General features: G+C 47.4%; 1 protein-coding gene across 2 annotated transcripts in view; it reads right to left on the minus strand.

Moving 5' to 3' along the window:
• The window catches only part of CYP26C1 (cytochrome P450 family 26 subfamily C member 1), a 179,020-nt gene that overhangs the window by 44,520 nt on the left and 112,815 nt on the right, over window positions 1-21,685 (minus strand). For both annotated transcript variants that reach the window (XM_078641136.1, XM_078641135.1), the window contains one exon: window positions 6,704-6,859. In XM_078641136.1, coding sequence (XP_078497262.1) covers window positions 6,704-6,859 — 156 coding nt within the window. The remainder of the gene's footprint in view (window positions 1-6,703; window positions 6,860-21,685) is intronic.

Here is a 21,685-nt window from a genome sequence, read left to right on the forward strand (position 1 = left end):
TTCACAAGCCAGTGAAACCAGCCCTCCCCCCAGCAACAGGGATATTCTGCATCAGAGAGTGCTTCTGTGAGCTGATTAAACTGTGTTTACTAGAGACTGTGCACTTCGTTTTTTGGCCAGTAGAGGGAGTAACGTTTTATTCAAACAGTATTGTTAGATTTCAAGTTAGTGAGGCCTTTACCTGCAGAAGTCCAACGTGTGGATTGAGCCTGTCTGTCTCCTAGGAGATTCTGAACAGGAAAAGCAGCTTCCAACTCCCTGGCCAGCAAACCTTGTCTGAGGTCGCTGGGACCTTACATGGTCTTATATTGTTTGGTACATGTGTACACTGATTGTTGGTTGTATCTGATGTTTCTATTTGATTAGGGTTAGTGTCCTCATTTGCTGGGTATTTGAGTGTTCTGATTGGTTTCTGGGTCTGTGATTCAATCAATGTAGGGTTGGGACTAGGGCTAGGGCTAGGGTTTCTATTAGAAGTAGGGACCTGGGTTTCCTGTGTTATTGGTTGTTGGGACTAGGGTGGGACTAGGGCTAGGGTTAGACTTTTCATTGGAAGTAGCGATTAGGGCTTCTGGTGTGATTAGTTGCTGGACTGGTTGTGGGACTAAGAGTAGGGTTAGGCTTTCTATTGGAAGTAGGGACAAGGGCTTCCTGTGCCATTGGTTGCTTGGACTTGGGGTGGGACTAATGGTTGGGATAGGGCCTCTATTGTACGTAGAGATTAGGGTTTTTGAACTGATTGGGTGCTTGGACTAGGGCTAAAATTGGATGAAAGGTCCTGGTCTCCTATTGATTCTAGATTTTTAGGGCTAGTGTTGTGATTGGATAGTGTTAGGGCTAGGGTTCCCATTGGCTGACGGGGTTCACCTGATTACTAGGGCTATAAAAGGCCAGGCTTAGGGCGTCTCTGCCCGGGTGTCGAGGCTAAGGGCAGAGAGGACAAGGGCAGTTGCCTGTTTGAGCCAGTTAAGGGTGGAGAGGACAAGGGCAGTTGCCTGTTTGAGCCTGTTCGAGACGGGCCAGGGCCAGAAATGCTGCCAAATATACATACCTCCATTATGCATCTATATACTTTCAATGTACTTATGGATCTATATATTTATCACTTTCTTCTAATTTAGCATTTCCAATGCACTTCCTTATTTCTCAGCCTATACTTCGCTCAATATATCCTCTACATCCACTCTCTCATTTAACCCCAAACCCCATACCACCACTATGATCCCAAAATAACCCTTTCTAGACTCTCTCCCACACTACCCCTCCTTGCATCATCTTACATCTCTTTTACTATACCGATTCCCCCAAAACAAACCTTTCTAAACGCTTCCCTCTTTTCTACCCCTCCCCAACCTTTCTCAATCCAGATAACTGACTAACATATCCCCCACTAAAATTACTTTCATGATTCACCATACTAATTCAACACTAATCCTGATGGGTTCTAGAGTAGCGTGCTACTTGCGCTTTAAAACACCATCAGGGGTAGCAAGCGCTATATAAATACAAACCTCTTTCCCTTCATTATCCCGCCACCTACCCGTCTCTACCCAAATAACTGAATAACATATCCACTACTCAAATTACTTCCTATTTTACTATACTAATTTTTAACACTAATCCTTTATGAGTTCCTGAGTGGCGTGCTTCTCACCAGAAAAGCGCTTCAACATCCATCAGGGGTAACAAGTGCTATATGAATGCAAAAGTTTCTTCACCTTTTTTCCCTCCGCTATCCTTCTCACTCCAAATAACTGACTAATATTCACCACTAAAATTACTTTCATATTTCACCATGTTAATTCACCACTAATCCTTTACGGGCTTCCTGAATAGCATGTTTTAACACTCCTGCAGGGGTAAAAAGCGCTATATAAATACAAACCTTTTTTTTCCCTCTATCCTTCTGCTATCAATCCAAATAGCTGACTAACTTATCCACCACTTAAAATGTACTTGCATGTTTCATTATACTAATTCAACACTAATCCTCTATGGGTCCCAGAGAAGCGTGCTACCCGCCGAAAAAGTGCTTCGAAGTCTCGTCAGGGGTAGTAAGCACTATATAAATGCAATTATAATACAATACGTGGAGGGAGGGGTTTCCTGAGTGGTGGTAATATATGTGCAGGAGGAATGTTGCAGGGGTGAGCAGTACGACCAAGGGGTGGGGTGAGCAGCACGACCAAGGGGTGGGGTGAGCAGCACGAAGACCTCTTTTAGTTTTGCTGAGAGTGAAGAAAGTGACATAAGCTCTCTTTTTATCTCTCTCCATGAGACAAAAGCATGAAAGATACCTTCTAGGCGTTTTATCATTGTTGTAAAGCTATTTTCAATATTGTGGCAAAGTGATGCCCGGGTGTAAGCTCACAAGGTTTTCTTTCAACTCGGAAATCACGTGGCACAAAAAAAGGACACTGGCAATATCAGGTCTTGATTTAAATGTAAATAAGACTAAAGTTTAGAAATGGAATGCGGTAGAGGATATTTCTTTATAATGGTAAGTTGTAGAATTGTGAGTTCAAGAAGGACATCAGTTTGCTTTTTTGAATTATACTCAGACACAAACGAAGACCTTTTCCTGAGCCAGTGCTATTTTACGCTATCCAGAATGATTATAGAAGGTGAGCTGTGATTCCTCCAACCCAGACATTTGCCTATAAGGGCAGACCTATCAACGCTTCAGTTATCAGCCCATTTATTCTGGACAGCATCCTGGCCAAACTGTCAAGTCCAGAAACTGTACAAAGCTCCTGATCACTCCAATACTGCTATTTAACCCAAGATCCCATGTGACTCCATGCCTCCAAGGCCTCAGGGCTCTAGTTCTGGGAGTCTACATTTAAGTTGATCCACCTAACAAACCAGAAAACAATGATCTATATGAGAAAGGATGAGACTGGACACAAGTACTGCCTGCAGGTACTTGGAACCATCTGGTAACCTACTATGCAATCTGTCCTGTCTGTACTGTCTAACTATCCACCTCTCTAATCGCAGTTTGGTTTTGTCACCAAGCTCTGAAAAGGTTTTGGGCGCTGTTATTGATATGATTATACCAAAAACATTTCTTTATAAGATGCTAGCCAAATACATTGACACTACAAGATTGAATGCATAGTCTGTCCCCAGCCTCAGCAGGAAAAGACGGTTATGGATCACTGTGAAGTGTTCTGGTCCTGGAACAATGCATCTCTATGTATGCTGACCTTCCAGGGAGACAGGTCAACATATGGGTTATATGTCTGTTTTAATAACAATCAGCAAATGTGACCAGGCGTATGGAGCACGTGTCCCAAAGTACTTCCACAAAAGGTAGGTATTAAAAGAGCTGCCTGTTAAGGCCGTCCATGGAAAAAAGCCGCTAAAGACATTGCGACACAATGCTCCAGAAAGAGGAGCTAGTCTGTTTTCAGCAACAAGAACTACAGAATTTTATTTCTCCGGCCGTTAGTAAAGAGTTTGAAGTTTAGGCAGGCAAAAGTGGCACTTTTGCACCTACAGTTGTTATCAAACCCCTATACCCTGCTTGCCGTGATTAACTTTTTGCGGGCAGCACACAGATCTAGGTTATCAAGAATAGATTGATCTCCCATTGCTTTGTATTCATGAGGTTACTATTGGTGTGACGGGGTATATAGTCTTAGATTAAAGATTGAATTATTATTATTACAGAATGCGCCAGGCACCGCCGTAGGGCCTCTGATCCTGTTGGTCACACATTCCTCTCTCTGACAGAGATGTGAGACTATGCCAGTGAGATGTGAAATGGAGAGGACAAGCGAAGGAGAGGGAGATAGAGAGAGGAGGAAAAAGAGGAATCAGGGGAGAAAGATACGGCAGGAACAGAAGAATGAGAAACAAGTGGAAAGTGGGAAAGGAAATGATGAGAGCTACCTGTGAGTGAAAGGGAGACAAGGGTGTGTGCATGTGATAGGAATGAGAGAGGAAATGAGAGGGTGTAAAATGGAGCAGAGAATGAGATAGTGGTTGTTCTTGCACTGGATTCGACTAGTTTTTCACTTGGTTCAGAATTATCCATTTCACAGACAAATCAAATGCAAAGTCTGGTACATTTTTTCCCCGCACCAAATTTGTATAACCCACTGCACATATCATCTCAACATTACCTTTTCCCAACAAGACCACATAACTAAAGTGCAAATGTCTGGCATTAAACTTTCTATGCCTTGCTTTCCAAATAAATATATATCTTCATGTTTTCTCGGCAACTTTACTAATGACCTGACTACAATTTTAATTACTCTAATGGTGGTCAGAGCTTCGTATTTAAAATTGCAACCAAGCATATTCAATGAAAACATAAATTGAGCTATCCCATCATTAGATGGTTACAAAAATAAACAAGCATTGGAAATGCAATAGGTCTCGCATTAGGAAAGTTTGAGCTATTGGTCTTATAAATTACATTTTTTTTATGTATGTGTTTGTTAAAATAGCTAAATTAATAGCTCTGTCATTTACAATGCCAATAGTTATAACTTTCGCAAATGTGACACCTATAGCATTTGTAATGCAACATGTTTTTTATTTACGTGACTTAGATGTATTAATATTACAAATAACAATGGCTTTTATTTTTTTTGTTAAATTGTTAAATACTGTATTTAATTTATAATGGCAATAGCTTAAACTTTTGTAAATAACTTTTGTGAAGATTATATTCAGTGTTTTTTATTGTGACGAAAATCCAAGAACAGAAGTAAAATATTAACATCTTTTTGTGATTTGTAATAAAGCTTGAAAACAGCTTGAAACAGTGTCACCTGTCGTGAAATGAGGGCTGTAACTCACTGTGTAATGTACTATGTAAAGGCGACCACAAAATACAGAAACTGTGAATTGAACTTTAGAGGAAATGGGAGCCGAACAATGGGGAGAGGGAGGGCGGGGTGATTTATGCTTCCAGATTATGAGGTGGAAGTGCTCTGGCGAATACACCGCCCTCTCCCCACAGTTGCAAGTCAAACTTGAGCGAAGAGAAGAACATGCAGTGTTGCAGATCCTGAGCTAACTTTTGTTTACCTTTGTCAGTGGCAGTGTAATCCCTGTAAAAGATTACATGTTGTTTTTTATTTAATATTTACTTTGTGTTTCAGCCTGCCGCTAGTTGTGCTAGTTGTGTGCGTGTGTGTCTGAGTGGGAGTATTCATGTGAGTGTGAGTGTGTGTGCATGTGTGTATGTGTGTGCATGTGGTGTGTGTGTATGTGAGTGCATGCATGTGAGTCTGTTTGCAAGTGCATGCGTGTGTGTGAGTGCGTGCGTGTGTGTCTGTGTGTGTGAAGAATTCTCTCATGCTGTATTTTGAGAAAGCTTTTGTGTATGCTGTCTGTTTGTAAGCGCTGCGTTTAAAAAACAAGGATACTGTGCTGGACACTAAACTATTATAAGGTCCCAAAAGCGAGACCTATTGGCTATGCCAATGCTTGCTTTAAGTAGGGAGGTGATTACTTGAAGGGAAGCAGCAGGCAGCGCGAGAATAAATGCGTCCTTGCTTGTTAGAGGGAGAATGTATGGCTCATCAACACAAACTAAATACTCGACTAAATGCCAAGAAACCAAAACGGCTGTTTTTTAAAACCGTAATTGAATATATTAATTTAAATGATTCCAATCCTTTCTGAGGCCGTACATAAAGCGAGTCATCAATCTCTATTACGGAGCATTTCTTTCCCCCGGACTTAATTGACTATTCGTCTTGCGCCGAGGATTTCAAGCTCATTTGCTCAAGCACTCTTCAGTGTCATTGCTGAAGCTTTGACTGAAATTGCACGGAGGCAAAAACGTTCAAAGCAAAGACAAATCGAGCAAGGAAAAATAGAAGTGTTAATAGAAAATGCAAGAGTGCAAGCAGGAGAGAAGACGACAGATACTCAATGACAACGAGCACAAACACTACAAATTTGAAAGATGTAAACTTTCCACTCCAGCACACTCTATGCATGCAATGTCATAAAACTCACTTTGACTTTACAAAAGTGGAAGCTGCACGATGCACACAACACTGCTGAGATACAGCACGGCCGGCCAGCCGTGAAACTGAAAGCACGGCCGGCCGGCCGTGAAAAAGCCTTTGATGCAGCAGGGGGTAATTAGGGGAGGAGAATGGCTGGGCTGAGGCAGAGCGCCAAGCCTTTGATGCAGCAGGGGGCGGAGCGGGAAGAGCTGCTGGCGGCACTAAGCTGACGATTTGATGCTGTGCACGCGCATTTTAACTAATTGCGCTTGCGCATTGAGTTAAAAGTGCACATGCATTTCATCAAATCGCCAGTGAATCGCCAGTGTAGGTAAGCTTTGTTTAAGCCCCCATAGTCTCGCTCTGCTCAATGCGCATGCGCATTGACAGGCGAGACCTAAAACCACAAAAACTCCGTGAGACACTAGACCTTTCTTACATTTGCCTGAAACTCTGTCCATCTGCCTGAAATCAAATAAGGAATTTTCTTTAAAGGCGGCATCAAAAGTGGAAAAAAATCTCTTTACCCTGTTCTGCATCCTAAAATATTAGGGACAATAGACCTTCTTGAATGTACTTTTGTTTGGGGATGTCTACTTGGTTTTTGAGACTTTCTATGACATCATTCACCAGATCGCCTTTAAGTTTTGTAACTTCCTGCTTTGCATGTTTTTATAATCAAGAAGAGCACATTGAGATGTTATGCTTGTGATTTACTGGTTTACCTTTAACTCTTGCATGGTAAATTCTTTTCCTTGTTCCTTGGCGCTGTTGATCATAAAATCCAGAGCATCGCTGTACTCCTCAGACTCACTTTTCTGCAGTTTTTCGGTTATGGCTTTCTCCATGTATTCATGCAGTGTGTTACGGGCTTTAATCCCCTTCGAAAAAGCAGGAAGACATAGTTTATAAAGTCATGTCAGATATGGTAATAATAATGCTCAGCACATATTTGAAAGAACAATTATCTGTCAAAACAAGCTAATGTTAGTCTCCCAATAAGCAAGGAGTTGCCTTTTGTGTAAGATTGGAGTATATACGTGAGTATTTGTGAAACTGTTTAAAATTCAGAAATTCCATGAAAAATTCAAAATATAATTCTTTCAGTGTGAAATGTGGTTTGTCTATATCTTGCCTAGGGAGACATTTTGAGAAATCAAATGTTGCAAATGTTGCACACCATGCAGTTCAGGAATTTTGAACATTTTGCATGCAGAGATAAACTGTTGTCCTTGGCTATGCTACACTACACATCAAGAACAACCTATAAATATGATTTCACTTTTCCTACATGGAGGAGGAATGCGAGACGACACCTCCAACCAATAGAGAACCAAGGGCCAAAGAGATGCTGAGAATCCAATAAAAAGAAAACAAGTAACCAGACCCCTGATATTTGTTCAACAAATCACGTTAGAATCTGTCCTATTGGGATCAAGAAGTGATATAAAGTAACCGATCTGGTTCACAAGTACTTGTGCATGTTTTACATAAGATTGTAATTATATACTGTGTATTTGGCTAGGTCATTCCTGGACGTCTTCATTATCTGGGTAGTGTTAGAATGGAGAAATATAGTCAGTTAAATCGGAGTACTGGGATTACAGGGAAGAGTACAGTGAAAAGAAAATGAGTGGGCCCATCAATAACAGAGACTAGTTTTCCACAATGGAATTCCTTCGACTATCCAACTGGAAAGCCAATCTAATGGAAAATGAGTTTGGGCGTTGCATGGTGCATGCCCACAGAACAAACCAACATGAGCACACACACACACAAATATAGACACCACATATGCAGGTTTTCATGCAGAGAGGAACAGTACACACGCCAACATAGCTACAGGTACCTGTGCACAGACAGACGCCACCTTTAAAGAGCATCGATGGATGGATGTTTTGGGTTGGGAGGTGGGTACTGGTGGGTGGATTTTGGGTTTATGTTGTTGACAATTTAATATGTTTCCTTTCGCGGCTTGTAGGGATTTTATTATGTTGCAAGCGTTTACATTTGGCTACAATCTTGATTCAATAGTGATGTAATACAAAAGTTAGAAACGTATTTTATCAGCTACAATGAAATTGTTCTTTGTTTTTCAGAGTGTTGAATTGTGAAGAAGTAATCTATTTGAAGAACAACGAGGTAAGATTGATACGTGTATGTGCATTTATTAATACTGAAGTATTTATTCTTAGCAGCATTTGTTTTGAATCATCCACACAGTTTTCAGAAACCTTCGAGTAATCTCATTATTTAGAGTTCCTGCAAGAAGAGAGTGGCAATCTTGAACACAACCAACACATAAAGGATACACACAGCAGCCGGCCCATCACCATTCTTTATTGTGCAAAGTGTTCCACACCAGCTCACCAGTCCTCCTTTCCGTTATAAGCATCTAGGAAAGTCTCAACAAGTAGTTGCAATGTCCTCTATTGATAAATATATGCAAGCATTTTTATTTTTAACCCAAGCCAAACGTATTTTGGTAGATTTTCTTTGAAGGAAGTATATTGCTTTTGTTGTTATATAAAGCATGTACTGCTAAATATCACACAAGCCCCACCTATGTGATTAGTTAAAGGCCTTGTTGAAATCTTTGCTACTTGTGCCACCTAATAGGACATTGAGGACAGTGATTCTGGAACTGCCTGATATGGGAGTTGAAAAGAGCGGATTTGGAACAGGCCAAAGTGTGATTGTGAAATCTCCTGAAATGTGATTTAGAACTCTGAATGTGATTAAGATAAATTGAGACAACTATAGGGATAGTTAAAGTAAAGTGAGACGCCATACTTTAAATACATAATATACTTTTTTGCAGCAAAAAAGACGCTAGAGAAAAAATATCCATCTATTACAATCGCCTGTGTTTCTTTACCAACAAACTTCTCCTTGGTATTCATAATAGCTTTTATAAAAACTATAATAAGGAACACAACAAGTGCAAGTGTCTCCTACGTAACAGAATTGATATTATCATAAATCTGTCATCAAATATTTTAAAATCTAAACCAAATCCTTTTATTTTAAAGAATAATTGCTCACTGTGCATGTGTATTTCATCTTTTACACTAATTCGAACCATCTACTCTTTTTTTGAGTTCCAATTTTGTATAATAATTTATCCAGCAGTCAAAGAGCCTACAGAAATTTAATTTTGAGTAACCTTCGTTGTTATGACTCCTTCTACCAGTCCTCTCAATTCTTTTATCGGGAACCACAGTTATTCATAAATAAGATTAACTTCCAAAGGAGAGACATCCAGGGGCTGAGCCAAAACATATAGTTCGAGGTACCAATCCCCTGGCCACAGTTGCTATAATGTGTTGGAGAAATCCTACTTAATGATTTCTGGCACGATATGTAACTAACATAAACAAAACTATCCTATCTGCTTTACATTAGAAGCAAACTGGATCTTTTTCACCTTTGTCACCATCCTGTGCTATTTCTCGGATGTAATTAACACACCAATGTTTCCGCAACATTCGTCCTCTGGAATCGGTTTGTCTAAAAAAGATGACCATAAAGAAACCACTTCCCACTGATAAGTCAACTCTTGTTCAAAAAAGAAACCAGATGTCGCTCCATCTGTAGCTGTTTCATTCAATCACGCCACTCTCTTTCCAAGCTTCCTAACTGCATGTTATTTTCTGATGACGATTTGGATTATGTATCAAAGGATTTCCTAGAGAGAGGAGGTGGGGGACTAGGAGCAGTGGCCCTGCTCCTTGGTTTATGCCATAAACAAAAATTAGGGCTGCTGTTCCTAAAGAGAAAGAGGCGATTCAGCAAAGTTCCCAGTCTAAAGAATCCAAGGCTGGTACCCCCGTACAACAAAATTGCTGCAGATCACAATAATACATGGCATGTAGTATGAGAAAAGGAAATTTCATTGTGTAAGTGGCACAAGCTTTCATAAATGTGATGCCACTGTGCAAAGAGTGTAGATTGCCAGTGTAGCAGTCAACTGTTTTATACACACAAGAGAGATCACCATAATGCGTGCTTCTATCTCATAAGTGGTCACAGTGATAAACATGGTCACAGTATTAATCCCTTAGCTGCGGCGGCTGTTCCGCTGCAGTGCTAAGGGGAGAGGGGGCTGAGCAGCGCTCCCGTGCTCGTGACAGAACCGCTCCGTCACGAGCCTCGGGTGGGCTGTGCTTGTGACGGAACGGTTCCGTCACGGCCCCGCCCGCTTAATAGAACGCGCCGCGCAGGCGCGGCGGCCGGGCCATGATGGAACCGTTCCGTCACCAGCACAGCCCACTCGAGGTTCGTGACGGAACGGTTCCGTCACGAGCACGGAAAGGGTTGAAAACAGGAGTGTGGTTGTGTTTCCGTAACTCTTTTATGACAACTTCGCTGAAAGAAATTCTAAATGTGAGCTACTCTCATAGATTGACTTGTCACCTTACCAATTCTTTTGTTGTGTGTGCCTTGTATATGCATTTAAGTGTTTGGACGCCACTCCAGGAGCAGACAAACATTTTGGTCCACAATAATGGCATCCTGGTCAATAAGACGCTCATGCCAGGAGGGCGTGGCTTGGTAGCCGATGGAGGAAGACGTGTGAGCGCTGAGCTCCACAGCGGCCTTCCCCCATTAATCCTGCAATAGCTGATCCTGGTGGCCCTGACGCCCTGAATCTACCCGCGTCTCCTCCTGTACTCCTGGGGGCCTCCCCGGAGGCGGGGGCGAGCCCCCGGCTGCGCGGAGCCCGCGCTGCACCGACGGATCGGTGGGCGGCGCCGGCCATATTGTGGCCTTGACGATCGGCCGCATCCCCGACCTCAAGTGCTCCGGCAGCCGACCTGCGGCGGTACCTGGCCGGCCGCCGACTGCCACGTGACCTGGAGCCCCGGTTGCGGAGCTTGCCGCAGCGGCGGAGCCTGAGCCGCTTCCCTGCGGTGTGACTGCGGAGACCCGGCGGGGGCGCTTGCACGTGGGGGGACCGGGTGCGGCCCCCGGCCGGGAGGGGCCCTGCTGCTGCCCAGACGAGGAGCTTGTGTTTGGGCTCGGACGTCTACCCGTGCGGCCTGCCAAGGACACGGCCACCCGGCGCTGCCCCCTCCCAGCTTGACCTTGGGGGGCCCCGCTGCGCACCGCCTGTAGAGCGCAGGCTCGGAGTGCGGACCGGCCCTGTGCTGCCCGGAGGAGTGGACCTCGGACCCCGGGATTGGGACGCATCCAGACTCTGAAGCTGCTGACCTGAGGGGGGGCGCTCCTGTGCGACCCCTGGCCATCCCCCATTGAGGGACTCTGCCACCACCGCAGCACTGGTGACCTGAACCTGAGGCCGCCCGGGGGGTCCTATCTCTTGGGACCCGGGCACGCCGCTGCCTGACCCTCGCGCACTTGGGTCCCTCCACGGCCACCCCGCCGCCATTTTGGGCTGGTGGATCTGCACGTTGCAATTGAGCTTGGGGGAGTGCGGCGACCAGGGGGGCCCCTGGTGGTCGGTGGACTGCATAGTATCGAGTGGGTCCCAGGAATCATCGGAGAGTGGCTGGTTTTGGGGACCGGCGGACCCGGAGGGAGTGCCGCACGACAAGTGACCCCGAGGATTGCGGCCTGGCGAGCTGTACACGGGGTAAGGCGCTGACCCTGTTGCTGCGGGGGAGAGACGCGGCTACCCCCATGGGGAAACGCCCCTTGAAACCCCCCCCTGAGGCTGCTGGGGGGCCTGTGGTTGATGGGGGCCCCACTCCGGACGCTGTCCCGGCGGCGGGTCTGCCGCAAAGTCAGCTGGAGCAGATCCTGAAGGCAATCGCCGATACCAGGGAGGCCCTGCATCATGATATCGGGCAGGTGTCCACGAGCCTGGGCCTCCTACGTGCAGACCACGGCAAGTTGGCAGATCGGGTCAAAGAGACCGAAACTCGGATTGAAGCGCTGGAACCTTCGTCGAAAGCGGCTGGCGCCTTGCTGGGGGAGCTGCAGCGGAGGGTGCAACTGCTGGAACAGAGGGCGGAGGACGCAGAAGGGCGCAACCGCCGCAACAACATTCGCGTGGTGGGCCTGCCGGAGAAAATTGAGGGGGCCGACATGTTGGGCTATCTGGAGGCCTGGCTACGGGATGTGGTTGTCCCGGAGGGGCTGTCGCCGTTCTACACTCTGGAGCGTGCTCACCGCGTGCCGGCTCGTCCTCCGGCCGAGGGCCGGCCTCCCCGCCCGGTGGTGGCGCGGTTGCTGCACTACAGGGATCGGGACCTCATTCTGCACAGGGCGCGTGCTCTGGGGCCCTATAAAGTGGATAACGCCCAGGTCTCCATATATCCTGATTACTCCTTGGAGGTCCAGCGGCAGCGATCAACTTTTCTAGCGGTCAAGAAGGCGCTTCGAGAGGAGGGCGTCCGCTACTCTCTCCTGTTCCCAGCTCGCCTACGGATCATGCTCGATGGCAAATCTTTCTTCTACGACAACCCCGACGACGTCTGGGACTGGCTGGAGCTCTACAGGACCGGCGCGGATGCACTTCATGCACCTGGGGAACGACGGAGGGCACCGTCGAGGCCTAGACGGGGTAGGAGACGCAAGAAACGACCGCCGAAGGTTCGGACACCCACGGTCTCACAAACTGAGCAGGAGCGCAGGGATGCCCTTCAGGCGGTCTCCGACATCTCTCAGGCGTTGGACTCCGCGACGGCTGTGGAGTCGGGATCTCGCGGGGGCACTGACGGGGGGACCTCGGAGGAATCGGCGACTGGGGACCCCACACTTCCGCATGCCACGCCTGGGACTGCAGATGGTTTGCTGGACGAGTGAGGCCAATGCTCCCCTGAACTGGTATCGTATGACCTGCTGTGTTCGTGACCTGGGATGGCGGCATTGACCTGTTGGGCCTGGGACTGGTGTTGGGCGGCCACCAGCTGTGGCGCTAGTAGCTTTACTTGTGGAGGGGATGCGGGGGGCATGGGGCACGTAGGGGAGGCCTAACTGACTCGGGGGAGTGAGCTGCTGGCGGGCTGGTGAGAGAGGCGACAGGCCACCCCCTCATTTCCCACACCTACTGTGGGACTCTGGTAGTTACCAGGGATTGTTACTGTTGGGTGCTACTTATTTGGATGGGTTTCTACTGTTGGGGACCTATTCTGGGGAGGGGTGGGACGTGGGGCTGTTGGGGTGTGTTGGGGTTCATTTCATGGGGGGTAGCCAGTGTGCGTGCGAAAGTTGCTTTCAGTGGGGTTGTGCTTGTCGTGAGGAATGGGGACCCTCCTTGATCTGAAGTGTGTGACCTGGAATGTGAGGGGTCTGAATTCCATGCTGAAACGCCACAGGGTCCATGCCCATCTTGTCCGCAGGGGGGTGCAGGTTGCCTTCCTGCAAGAAACCCACATTGATCAGACTGAGGGGCGGGCCCTGCAGCGCAGGTGGCGGGGGCATATGTTTTATACCACTTACTCGGCATTTGCACGGGGGGCTTTGATTTGGGTCCGGGCGGGGGTTCCCTTTCAGCCTTTGGTGACGATAATTGATCCTGAGGGAAGGTTTGTTGCTGTACAGGGCCGCCTGGATGGGAGGGACGTGACACTCTGCAGTGTCTACGCCCCGAACGTGGACCAGCCTGCTTTCTTTGCGCGACTGTCTGGGAAGCTGGCGACTGTCCTGGCTGGCACGGTCCTGCTTGGGGGGGATTTTAACTCTGTGTTGGACGTGGGGCTAGATCGCTCTCACCCACCGCTAGCGCAGGCAGCAGCTCACAAGTTGGCGCAGAGTAGGAGAGAATGGCAGGGTAGTTGGGGCCTAGTCGATGCATGGCGGACCCACCACCCGACGGAAAGGGATTTCTCCTTTTACTCCCCCCCACACGATCTGCATGTTCGCCTAGACAGCATTCTGTGTTCCCTGGACATCCAGAGCCTGGTCCGCCATAGTGAGTACTTGACTAAGACGGTGTCTGACCACAACCCTTGCCTGGTGACGGTACAGTGGATGCGACGGCGCCAAGCTATTCCAACGTGGCGGTTAAACCCACTGACGCTGGAGGACCCAGCATTTAAGGCCAGTGTGCGCAGTGGGGTGGAGGGGTATTTCGACGCCAACGTGGACACAGCCTCCAGCAGGGCTATAGAGTGGGACGCCTTTAAGGCAGTGGTTCGGGGCGTCTGCATCTCGGCTACCGCAGGTGTCCGCAAAACCCTGCTGCAGGATGTAGAGCGCAGTGAGGACCGATTGCGCGCGGAGGAACGGCGCAGCCATACGGACACTGAGGCTTATGGCGCGGTTTCGGAGGCACGAGAGGTGGTGGCGGCAGCATTGGAAAAGCTGCGCTGCTTTGATTATAAGGAGTTCCTGGTCCGAGCTCACGCTGAGCGGGACAAAGTGGGTTCGTTGCTGGCGTGGTTGGCCAGCCCTGGGGCCCGTGGCTCCCCTATAGTGGCGCTTGCCACGCCGGAGGGGCGCATGGTCTACACGCAATTGGACATTAACGACCAATTCCTCCAGTATTACGAACACCTTTACGAGAGCAGGATGCCAGATCCCCCGGCAGAGCTGGAGGAGTTCCTGGTGTCGGCGCAGTTACCCAGGCTCGACCCGGAGCACGCGAAACAGCTGGGCGGAGATATCTCCGTGGGGGAGATCAGGGTGGCCATCAAACACATGGCTCGCCGGAAGACTCCGGGTACAGATGGGCTCCTGATTGAATTCTATGCGGCCTATGCGGATGTGCTGGTTCCGCGACTGCAGGCGGTTTACCAAGAGGCCTGGACCTCGGGGTGCTTGCCGGCGTCTACTCGCGAGGCCTTAGTGATACCCTTACTGAAGAGAGGAGGTGATGCGAGCTGCCGATCGGCGTACCGCCCGCTCTCCATGCTCACCACGGATTATAAGATCCTGAGCCGGGTTCTCGCGACGCGGCTCCTGACCCACATGCGCTCCTTGGTGCATAGCGACCAGGCGGGCTTTATTCCTCAGCGCACCACTGCCACCTGTGTGCGCCGGTTGCTCAGGATCATGGGGGGCGAGGCCGCTAGCTTTCCGAATGCCGCAGTCCTCTCGATTGACATCGAGAAAGTATTTGATAGGGTCGAGTGGCCATACCTGCTCCGTGTCCTAGAGACATTTGGGCTGGGTGACCGCTTTGTGAAATGGACTGCCTTGCTCTATGCCGCGGCCACGGCCCGGGTCAAAACGGGGACCACCATTTCAGCCTCTTATGCGGTGGGTAGAGGGACCCGACAGGGGTGCTCTCTGTCGCCCCTGTTATTTGCACTGGCCATAGAACCACTGGCTGCGCATGCCCGGCTGGGCCGGGCGTATGCAGGGCTTCAGCTGAGAAACGACACCCACTACATCTCTCTCTACGCGGACGATTGCCTGTTGTTTTTGGCGGACGCGGACGATTCACTACGTGGGGCGGAACAGCTCCTGTCGGACTTTGGTCGCCTCTCGGGGCTGCGAGTCAACTGGGGGAAGTCTTGCCTCTTCCCGCTGACTCCGAGGGCCGATGACACCCAGCCGGAGGGTGCCTTGCAGTGGGAGTACCATTGCCTCCCCTATCTGGGCACACTCATCTATCACTCGCCTGCGGCCCTCCTAGACGGTAACATCAACAGGGCAATTCGGAATCTGAGGGGTTGCATGGGTTTCTGGCGGACGCTGCCGCTCTCGGTCGCGGGTCGAGTCGCGCTGTTGAAGATGGTGGCACTTCCCCGATTGCTGTATCTGTTCCGCACTCTGCCGATCTGGATACCCGTGTCGGTTTTCAGCAGACTCCGATCCCTGATGACGGGGTTCATCTGGGGTTCGGGCAGGAGACGGGTTGCGCTGACCACGCTGATGCGCCCCAGAGCGGACGGGGGCCTTGCAGCCCCGGACTTTGAGTGGTACTATCTGGCAGCGCAGCTGCAGTGGCTGACCCAGGCGGTGGCTTTGGAGTTCCGAGGCCCAGAGGATGTGCCGGGCAAATTGTTCCCGAGACATATCATCTCCTTTATAGTGTTGGGACAGAAACTAGACCTAGCTCTGCTCACCTTGGAGGAACGGACGATCCGCAGCTGTTGGCTTCGGGCACACAAGCGCTCCGGTACTGTTCGCCCTTACGCCCCAGACATCCCGCTCGGGATGTGCACGGCCTTCCCTCATGGCGGCGACTGGTCCGCCCTAGCAAACTGGGAGGAACTTGGCCTGCAGATGATCGGCGATCTCTACAGGGACGGCTCGCTGCTCCCGTTTCAGGAGCTGCAGGACTCCTACGATCTGCCGAGGGGTGGGTATCTGCTGCATGCTGCATTGGTGGCTGGTATTCGTCGGTATTGGGGGAGTGGGCTCACTGAACCGCCGACCTCGGAGTGCTGCCAATATGTGGTGACGGCCGCTGGCACCTACAAGGCTGTCACATGCCTTTACCGACGGCTGACGTCTACGGCCTTGCGACCCTTGGACGGGCTACGAGCCAAATGGGAAGGGGACATCGGGCGTTCTATCCCTGACACGGTGTGGCCTCAGCTACTGCGCAGAGCATGGAAGGGCACAAGGAACGCCAGGTTCCAAATGGTCCAATTTTTTCCCTACACCGAGCGTACCTAACACCGACGAAGATCTCGCAATATTTCGAGGGGGCTTCCTCGCTTTGCCCCAGATGCGGAACCGCGGAAGCGGACTTCGCCCACATGTTTTGGACTTGCATCAAGCTAGCGGGTTACTGGGAGGCGGTACTGTCTTGCCTGAATGCTGTCACGGACCGGCAGATCGCTCTTGACATGGGCACATGCCTCTTATTGTGGTTCCCTCACACCCCTCGCAACCGAGTTACCAGCAAATTTTGCGACCTGGGATTAATATTGGCTAAGCGGGAAATCTCCATGCACTGGAAATCGACTCAGGGCCCCAACTACCTGCGCTGGAAGACCACACTAGAGCGCTGGGCGAAAGCAGAGAGTACATTGCGGCTGCGCCAGGCTAGGAGTCTAGATAATGATAAAGCGCTGGAGGTGGCCAGGGCGTGGGAGGCCCTGGTAGTAGCGCTCCAACTGCCGGATGGCGACCAGAGCGAGGATGGGGGGGTGACTCCAGGGTGAGAGCACCGAACCTGGGATTCCTCACACCCGCCAGGGTGCACACACTACTCACACCTACTGCTGGCAGACCTGGGGGTCGGGACTCTCCGTTGAAGGGAGCCTCTTACCCTCTACTGTGGTCCCTGTTCAGGACAAGTGCTGATAACACATCATCGACTGGAAAGGAGGAGCTCGGCACACTGGCTACGGGGGGGGGGAATGCGGGGGGGGGGTCAGTTGGGGACTGTTCTATATAAAAGGTGTCTTGTTGGAGCTGTGCCGCTTTGCCGCATCGTTAACTGATGCCTGACTTACTTTCTCCTGTAATGTACCATTTCCACTTGATTGCCAATAACAACAATTTTTACAAAAAAAAAAATAAGACGCTCATGCCTGGAAAATTATAATTCTGGCTCTTTTTTCTGTCCTGACAGGTTGGAAAGCCAACATCAAAAAGTAGGTACCACTCAAAGGGCACCACTTCTGACACATTTGTGGGGTAGGAAGATTCACTCACTATTCCTGTCCTGACAAAGCGCCCCGGATCCTCCTAACCACTAGGGGTGTGTAACATGTCGACTGAGTAGAGTTGGACCCTAAAGAGGAAACTCACATCAGACTTTCAGGGTACTTTATGACCCCATTGGTAGCATTTACCTATAAAGGTTTTTAATCTGACAGGGTGGTCCAGTTATTAAAAGTAGTTGGTGGCCTCCTGACCAGTTTTAACCCACATCATCACACATGAGATACCACCCCACCTAGACTCTACCTTTCATTCATCATACAGCATACCAATAAAAGATCTCCGCTAAAGTGACCCTTCAGGAGACCCGCTGGGCATTGCAGCGCGAGCCCAATGAGGAGCAATAGCCCTATGATGACGCATGACTTCCCTTTGGGATGTGTGAGGGCAACATGAAACAGTCCTGTTGACTGCCACCGTGCATATGCCCGACTCCTTCACAACCTGTCGATGTCTCTTTCTCTTTAGGAACAGTAGCCCTAGTTTTTGTTTTGGAAGATTTGGATTATTCTACATGACCTGACTATTTTTGAGGTTTTTTCTCCAAAAGATGTATATCACTCAAAGCAATTGATGTTTTGGAAACATGTCTTTACCTCTATTGCTCATATAGCCATAGCTGGGACATCGCTAAGTCATCTGAAATTACAATACAATAATGCCTTCTTCACAGCTAATGGTAGCAGACGGAATTCAATATAGCCTAAACCATATAGTGAGTATTTCAGGCAAGGACACAACCGGGTATATGCCTGGTCGGCTCTAGGTCAGCGATGGAATGCATAAAGGATGCAAACTCTTTAGACTATATTTTCATTACAAATTTACAGTTAAGTCTTCAGTCTATACAAGGCACACAATCATCCATTACTTTCAAAGTGTCAGCTTTCACTGAAAAAAAAAGTTGAGGATGGTGCTTACCATTACATGATTTCGTTATAAATGAATCCTAATCTTGGGATCAGGAATGCAACAAAATTCTTATAAAATATATTAGTAAATCCATTTCCCCTGGCTGCTTTTCAAGCATACATTTGCTTGATTACGTCTAGTTTGCTTTTTCGTAACACTAAAACAAAATGTTCTTAATAGATCAAGGAAAGTGCTGTAATGGCTATTTTTCATAGAAAATCCGATAGAGCATTTCATGAACATTTGAGGGTTTACTTATTTCAATTCGTATAAAATCACATGAAAGTTCTTTCAATATCTGCAATATCCACAGAAATATCCCATTTCCAGAATTGAAATCTCAGCAATTTAGTTCTGCTCTTTTTTACATATATACCACCAAGCCAATAATATATTACCTTTGCCTTTTTTCATGGTCTCTTTGAAAAGCAGAGCTGCGATTTACATTTCAGCATTTAGACAGATATTTGAGATCTCTTTTCATTCTGAACTATATGGGTAATGTGCTGAAAAAAAATGGTCACCTTTCTACTAAAAAGGTTTGGCCCTATCAAGGCACTCCAGAGAGATGGTGGTAAACAAGTTGACTCTCTAATATCTCTGCCTTGTAAAAGGTTTTCTTGTAATAAAAAACATGATCTATGGGGATACAGTAGATACAACCATAATCATTTGTTGGCTCTCCTGTCTTTTGATATGCATAAGTGGAGAAAGGTTTTGGGAAGGGGCATGTCTGGTCTTGGGTTTGAATCATTAAAATGAACTAATTCATTTTCTATTATATGTTAGTTTGGGGAGGTTAGGTAGGCACTCTCCTGTTTAAAGTCTCCTATCATGCCTCCAGTCGTTGCATAGAGACGCAAATATATGCTCTTCACATGCTCTATTAAGGGCCAAAATGTGAAAATCCTATTCACTTTTATCATTTTGAATTAAAGGCCCAATTTTTGCTCTGTTGATTGGATTGATCTCTGAAGTCTCCTTTTTGTGTTCTATTTTCAGTTCCCAAACTAAGCAATTTCTTTTACAATCCCCAGTTCCTTAGGTACTCTGCTAAATTGTTCCTAAATTCACACTTTTTTCAATAGTGTTTGTTGATTTTCAATTTAGTTTACACAGTCCCGAAAACAATGGGAGTGATACCGAATATTGTGCTACAAAATATTTCAATATAACAACTGATGCATCTGACACAGTCATACGATTGATAGTAATGCTGCTGCGATCTTCTGTAGTTCCATATAACACTATTAACACAACTTTTCACACAGTAGCGTCTGTTGTGCACCAGAAGAAACGCCTTGATGATCTAATAAAACTGGCTGTGGTTTTGTATTCATATTAGTGTAATTAGACAATTTGTGGACGGTGGGTTCCAAACTGATTGTACCTGTATGTGGAGGGTAGGGGAATTAAAAGACGATCTAACCTCGTGAGTTTATGGGTGTAACTAGGTTGTGTGTTCGTCCTGGGAGGGTGGAGAGGTGGCGAGGGGAGGGAAGAAGGGGAAAAGAGCTAGCTGGTGCCCGCATGGTTGAAGCCGACAGGGGGGGAAACGACTACGGCTAAGTATTAAGTTAGACCTTTGGAGGTTCCGGGTCAGAGGGAGCATGATTCACTTTTGATTCTATGAATGTTAGATACATTTGCCATCCTGGGGGATTGATGACAGTTGTGTGATTTATAACGTTGCCATGTGCCAGCTTGTGTTTTACCACTAGTGCTACACGAAGGTCTACGATCCATGCATGTATTTGTGGTGCTATCTTCGACTTCCAGGACATAGCCAGCTTACGCTTGGCAAGGCCAAGTGCCAGGTCTAGAAATTTGTTGATGGTTTTGCGTCTTGTGTTATGGTTGGTTATGCCCAGCAGAAAGTGAGGGCCCTGCGCTGTAATCCTCGTGTCCGTGGCCTCGGAGAGTGTGGCGGCCACCTCATTCCAGTGTGTATTCAGCTGAGGGCATGCCCATACCATGTGTATAAATATGGGTTCGGGGTTGTGGCATATGACAGGAGAATTTGCCTACTTTCATACCAGCCTTTTTGGAGTGAGGTATGTATGGTGAAGGTAATTACATTGGGTATATTTAATTCTGATGTTTGTGGATATTATCTTCGGGAACCCTATGCACTGTATCCACTGTTTGCCAGTTAATGAGGTTGATAATGCTGTCTCCTAGTATTCTCTAAGTGGGCGGTATCTGGTCTCAAAAAGTTATATATCATGGTGATTGCCCTCCTACTCACGCCGTGTGTTAGTAATGTTTGGAGTAAACTGGATATTTAGGTTCGTCATGTGTATTACCCCATGTCGTAAATATCTGGGTTGTGAGCGACGCATATAATAAGAATGAGCCTGGTGATATGCCGTAATTGTCTAATAGAGTCTCAAACTCGCTGAGAGTCAATCCTAAATTCACTCTTAATCTTGTGCAGTTGGGCATAAACATGTGGGTAAACTCACCTTCACCTTTACTAGTTTATTCCCTTTGGATATCCTCAGAGACCGTCACACATAGAAGAGTTTATTACATTTTTCTCCCCAAATTGCAGTGCCCACCTTGCTATAGGCATGTGCACCTCTCTTAATGAGCAGTATTACAGCAGTATTACAGATTTTGAGAGCTAAACCATGGCAAGTCCAAACAAAAGGTAAGAACAATATTGCACTTCCATCATCTACCCTTTTGTGCTTCACAATCAAAGTGCCTGTTTGATATCTTGTTTATACATGCCCCTCCCTACATTCTATGTAAAACCATCGAGGACAGTGTTTGCCTTCAGATTTGAAAACTATTTGAAAATAGGCAATGTGCATTAAGGAATACTGCAGGAATGTACTCTTGCTTCAAGATATATCTGCATCGCTGGCTGCACAGTCCATTACAAATCGTCCATTAAGTACCTTTAATCTCAATTTCTTTGATGCCTGATACATTTCCTTCACTGATGCTGAATGTCTTTAAGGGTAAACATATTGCAATGCTAATCTAAACCATGTTTTTTCATTTTAGTGATCCTACTGGTCCCCACCCTACATAAACAAGTTTGCTTTGAAATCTCCATAGATGACTATGTAATCAAAAGAAACTATCATCACCGAAGATTTCCATTCCGGTAACACAGACTGTAGTTTAAAAGCAGAATTAACCAATGACAGTGGAACATGGACCTTGACCACACAACCTTTCTTGTCACAGCACTGACTCAATTTAAGTATAGGTATAGCACTAGCAGCGAGTGTGTCATTGTTACTATACCT

The sequence above is a fragment of the Lissotriton helveticus genome, chromosome 5_1 (genome assembly GCF_964261635.1).
Source record: "Lissotriton helveticus chromosome 5_1, aLisHel1.1, whole genome shotgun sequence".
Lineage (NCBI taxonomy): Eukaryota > Metazoa > Chordata > Amphibia > Caudata > Salamandridae > Lissotriton > Lissotriton helveticus.